Below are 6000 nucleotides of genomic sequence, written 5' to 3' on the forward strand. Positions count from 1 at the left end.
ATCAGGCTACTGTCCTGCTGAAATGTCACCAACAGCTCTGGACACCAACCACACGAAGCCCAAATTCCTAAGCCTGGCGCGCAGACTTTCCCTCCATGTCCCTGCCCACCACTCTACCATCCACAGCCTACACTCAGCCCTAAGCAGTTGGTCTTTCCCATCGCTCCTTCACTAATTCCTGCCATTTCATGTTGTAGGAAACCTGTAGTTGTCTCTGCCTCAAAAACACCTCTTCATCTTCCAAGACTCAGCTAGTGGGTAAAAAAAGGGTAGGAGTGTGGGTGAGATGTTTCTTCATCCATTCACCTACTGGGTGTAAGCCTTTCTTCTGTTCCCCCACAGCCCACAGTGACTAGTTCAGGCACCTTGACAGCCCTCTAACCAATACCATCGCTCGTTTCCTTCTGAGACTATGAACTCTGCAGAGACTAGGGCCCTGTATTAGCAATCTACTTTTAATAAACAGCAGCTTAGTTAATGGACAGATGACAGTGAAGCTGCCAATGCAATGAAAACAGTCATGCACAATCCCCTATTGACAGCCATAGCTATCCCTGGAATATTCTGTTTGAGGGCATCAAGATCTTGAACCATGACATAAAAAACTACACTCATTTTCAGGGCCACACTGTTCACTAGTCTCCTACAGGAAATTCATAATCTGAAATGACTTGGCACGCCAAAAGTTCACTTACAGGTTGATTATTTGGATTTTATATGGAAAAGCTTTCTGTATAAATGTTTGCCAAGTTGAATTCTATCTAAGAGAGTGAGCTTAGCTCAAGAAATAAGGAAAAGAATTCAGATTTATAAAGTAGGAGGATCTCATTAAGGTTGGTAAAGAACAGTCCGCCTTCATCTAAAGCATTGGGAAGAGATCATTAACTGATAACGGTATCTTGAAATAAGATTCCTATATCTCAAGGTAATGCTTCTCAAACTTTCTTCCCACAGTCCCCTACAGACTGACGCTAATCTTTAATGCTGCCCTTGTTCAATTTTGGTGCAAAGAAAGGAAACCATCCACCTCTTTCTTCTGACAACATAAAAAAAGAACAAAACTATTTGCCATCTTCAGCCCAGAGAGGGTAAGAACCAAAACAAACAAAAGGTGTTGGATTAGCTCAAGGTTCTGGGCATAAAAATGGACAAATAAGCAAAATACGTGTGGCTTTTTCTTTTTATCAAAACGTTGATTAAAAAAATGTAAATAGCATGAAAACTCTCTCAGCAAGAAAAGGTAAGTGTAGCCAAGAAATGTTTGAAGCAGATGAATAACAAAGGAGAACTTGTCCACCGGATATTAAAATATTATTCAACCTCCAATAATTTCAATGGGTGGTACTGGCACAAGAACAGACAGAAAGATCAATGGAACAAAACATGAAGTCCAGAAACATACCCAAGAATTCTGAGTATGATGAAGATGGCATTTCAAATTGGTAGGGAAATGAAAACTTAGTCAACGGTACATAGTGCTGCGACCACATACTGTTTGGGGAAAAAATAAAGTTGAGATGATTTCTACCCTTTCCAGAATTAGGAAGGAAACGTTACCTTTAAAAATCTCTCCAGGGCAGTAACTGTGAACCTGGGGTAGGGGAAACTAAAATCAAAAAGGCAAAGACATAGACTGAACTACATAAACACTTCCCTTCCATATGTCACAGAACACAACTAAGAAGAAAATTTTTAAATATGGGAAAAATACGAATTGCAGCTAGTAATGCAAGACACAAGAAACCCAGAGGTTCTGACAAGCTGTCCTTAATTCGCATAATAAATGACTTCAGAGAAATTACAGTACCATTTTAAAGCGAAATTACCTAGAATACGAATAATTTGCAGATGAGTCAAAATAAATTATTTGTGTTAATTTACAGAACCCCAGCTACCCACCTCCTCTTCCTGCATAAACCCTCCAGTGGCTTTCTAATTCATTTAGAATGACTGGACACTAGTGAGCCCCTTCCCTTTCTTTTATTGGCCTTCTTGGTGTTCCTTTCCAAGCCGGTCCCTGCCTTGGGACTTCCCAGCGCTTCCTTGGCCTTGATGCTCATCATTGATATTCACACAACTGGCTCTTCATGATCAGATCTCAGCCCAAATGCCACTCTCTCCAAACTCTTCCCCGATCACCTAACACAGAGAGGACACACGTGCCCTGCCTCAACCCTGTTCTGTTTTCTCTACAGCATCCATCGCTAGCAGAAACCCTCTTTTTAGTGTTGTCCCTCTGACTAAAGAACACGAGAGCAAGCCATGTATCGTAGTCTCCCCCAGGACTCAGGGTCTGGGCCCAGAGGGGCCATGCATGCATGTGCTTTACAAAGAAATGGATCCTAAGTAATGAATCAGGATCACTCCTATGAACTTAACAGCTACGGCGTCACTCAGGGCCTCCAAAGGTCAGTCTGGCTGGTTTCTCACCTGCTACATTTTGAGTTTTGTCTTGCCTGCTGTGAAAAATCTGTTTCTTGCCTGCTGTCAGCTGTCACTGCCCTGCTATATCTTGGTGGCCCCCATCCACCCCTCAAGCAGATGGTAGGTCTAGAAAGTAAAAATGTGTAATGATGGAGACGTTCTATCATCAAAGTGCAGTGCCTTTAGTGTGGACGGGCATATCTCCTTGGATTTTCAAAAGCTTTTTTAGCCCCTTTCTGGATGTCAGACAGTTGTTGGAAAGAAGTGGTTGCTAGCTACTAGTCCCTAGACCTAAATTCTGACATTTTCAGTATTCTACACCAAAGTATCATCTTACTGAAATTGCTGGCATCTCCTTCATCCATAAGCCAAACAACAGTTGCTTTTGTTTTTTTAAAAAACAAAACTAGAGTTTTCTCTAAGATAAAGAATGAATTTACCTTTCAGGAGAAATGTAAAACTCAGCACATCGATTTCCAAACTAGAGTTCTATCTTGTGCTAGAAGAATCAAGCTTACTTTTATACTGAACTGTGCATGCAATTTCCAATTTAAGAGCTCAGTGCAGACTTTTGGCCTGGGCTGCAGAGTACAGTAAAACTGTAATCATATGTTATACCCTATAACCTCCATCCCAATTGAGGCCTTCCCCAAAAGTTCCTTAACTTTTAGCCTTAAGGCTAAAATCGTCTTGTGCCAACTCCTGCAGTCAGTCTAAACACACTGTTGGCAGGCAAGAGGCAAAGGACCCTAACTGGCAGGGCAGGTCCACCTCCAGGCTCCAGGTACTCTGACTTCTTAAGATTTGGGAGATAAAAGGAAATTTATGTGAGAAAGCTGGAGTGACACTAGCTGGACACTACCTCCTGGTAGGCGTTTTCCTTTCTCAGAAAGGCAGAGGTGTCACAATGAAGGGAGAACCCGGCCTGGGGGCAAACTGTGTTTCTGCTTCCCCTAACTACCTGAAAAACAAAACAAAACAAAACAAAAAAAACAAAAAAAAAAACAAATTAAATCTTACATCCAGAAAAAGACGAGGGAGGAGATGTGGAAAGGAGGCCAAAAGTAAGTTTGGGAAACCATCTCCAAGTGTGAAACAGTAGTTCTAGTTTGCATTACCTTTCTTTTTTGGAGACAGTCTCGCTCTGTCCCCTAGGCTGGAGGGCAGTGGCGCAATGTCGGCTCACAGCAAGGTCTGCCTCCCAGGTTTACGCTATTCTCCTGCCTCAGCTTCCCCAGTAGCTGGGATTACAGGCGCCTGCCACCAAGCCCGGCTAATTTTTTTTTTTTTTTTTGCATTTTTAGTAGAGACGGGTTTCACCGTGTTAGTGTTAGCCAGGATGGTATCTATCTCCTGACCTCGTGATCCGCCTGCCTCAGCCTCCCAAAGTGCTGGGATTACAGGCGTCAGCCACCCCGCCCAGCCTGCACTACATTTTCTGAGTATTGCTGGTGCATTAGGCCCCCCCATTGATTTGAATATATTCATACTGCAAACATGAAAATGCATTTGCTCAGGGGCATGGGGGAGATAAGGGAGTCACCTAATTTACTATTTGTACTAACTAGTTTGGTAACTGTCCCCAAAATTGTTATTTCACATGGTCTATCACCACACTAGAGTCATGCGGATTTACTTTCAAAACCATGCTGTAAATAATTTACGCGGCTCATCCTTGATTTCTGATGCGGCTGTTTCTCCGGTCAAAAAAAATCCCATAAAACCTCAGGTAATGCAAGGTAGATCTAGGAGAGAATTCTGATCAGCTGGTTTCCAAATCGCTGCATTAGCCCATGTATCTCTATCTATCTATCGATAGACAGATACACAGATTTTTTTTTTTTTTTTTTTTGAGATGGAGTCTCGCTCTGTAGCCCAGGTTGGAGTGCAGTGGCATGATCTTGGCTCACTGCAACCTCCGCCTCCTGGGTTCAAGCGATTCTCCTGCCTCAGCCTCCAGAGTGGCTGGGACTACAGGCGCAGGCCACCATGCCTGGCTAATTTTTGTATTTTGAGTACAGACGGGGTTTCACGATATTGGTCAGACTGGTGTCGAATTCCTGACCTCGGGTGATCCGCCCGCCTCGGCCTCCCAAAGTGCTAGGATTACAAGCGTGAGCCACAGCGCCCGGCCTGCATTAGTCTGTTTTTACACTACCTGCATTCTAAGCTTTTCAGCCACTCAGGACCCTTCCTGGCGGAATGTGGGCTCTGGACTTAAGCAGGACCCTAAAGGAAATGTGCAGGAATGGGGATCAAGCCATTTAAGGGGCAGTCACTGAAGACCGCTTTCACCTTCTTTCTCAGTCCTTTACTTCCTCCCTTAAAGGCAAGGGGGACCATATATGCTTTTCCCCTCACAATATATAATGCTTGAAAAATCTGACCAAGGCTGCATTTAAAAACTGAAGTGTAAAGGTATTGGTTATAAGAACAAACAGCAACCAGCTTAGCCTGGCTCAGCACTGGCTGCTCTGAAATTTCATTCCCAGACCATTCAGGCTCTAAAACCACTCCCCACATTGGTTTGTTCTGTGGCTGAAGAAGACCCAAACTTTATCCATACGGTGTTTCTATACTTCATACATACAGGGTTTCAATCAAATTCCTTTATTGAGTCTACAACCCTCTCCAAGTTCAAATTCACTCCAATACAAATCTGATTCTAACCATGCCAGCCATTCCAAAATCATCTCCCTTCTAAAGACTACATTGGCTAATCCCTTTGTTAAACCTGGACACGATTCCAGCTGCTTTTATGACTCATTTGGCCAACTAGAGCCCAGTTACTGGATAACATGCATACACCACTAAGCTGAACTAATTAACACCAGAATGCAGTTTTCCACTGTATCTACCAACGGCCAAGAACTGCTTTTCTCCAAGGTTCTCTCCCTCTTTACTCAACAGACTGGAGTGCTCCAGTGTGCTGCGGGCATTCTCTTTCATTTACAGGAGTGCCTCCAACTGCGAAATGTGAGAGTATGATATGGAAAGGTTCTAGAACTAGATTAACGTACACGGGCTCTAGTTTTACAAAGACAAACGTGCACATTTTAGAGAATCCAGTAACAGCCCTAATTGCCTCCACTATCAGGTACTGTGCTATGAGTTTTCCAACATCATGAGGGAGACCCGATATGTCGGGCCCTTTTAACGAGAGGCTTCGATTTGTAAAGGCTAAAGTGCCTTAATCAGGGTGAGAGGCACACCCAGTGAGGCCACACTAGTCTATTTGACCCCAAAGGCCATGTTCTTGAGCGCTGCGCTCACCATCCCGCCTCTGATCTTTTCTCCCTCGGCCCGGCATCTCCCGAGAGGCAAGCCGATCCCAACGGAAGGCCAGGAAGGGCCTACGAAGCGGGCGAACGCGAGAGCCAGGAGAGGACCCGGGATGCCAGCCGACAGGATGCCGGACGCAGGAGGCGGTGCCCGGGAAGCAGGGGCTCACCTGTAGGCGGCCACGGCGCGGGTCTGCAGGTATTTCTGGGCGGTCATGACTCCCACGAAGAGAAAGTTCCTGTCGCGCGGGCCGCCATCTGGGTCCGAGCCGGGCGACCAGAGCTGCGCCCCGCG

The 6000-nt window shown here is 44.9% G+C and overlaps 1 protein-coding gene across 1 annotated transcript in view; it reads right to left on the reverse strand.

Moving 5' to 3' along the window:
- Window positions 1–5997, reverse strand: part of CHSY1 (chondroitin sulfate synthase 1) — a gene marked incomplete at its 5' end in the record, with an annotated part of 74364 nt that extends 68367 nt beyond the window's left edge. Inside the window, one exon of the mRNA XM_011965267.1 lies at window positions 5876–5997. Within this exon, the coding sequence (XP_011820657.1) occupies window positions 5876–5997 (122 nt within the window). The remainder of the gene's footprint in view (window positions 1–5875) is intronic.
- Window positions 5998–6000: the final 3 nt, after the last annotated feature.

Source organism: Mandrillus leucophaeus, unplaced genomic scaffold (assembly GCF_000951045.1).
Source record: "Mandrillus leucophaeus isolate KB7577 unplaced genomic scaffold, Mleu.le_1.0 Scaffold719, whole genome shotgun sequence".
Taxonomy (NCBI): Eukaryota; Metazoa; Chordata; class Mammalia; order Primates; family Cercopithecidae; genus Mandrillus; species Mandrillus leucophaeus.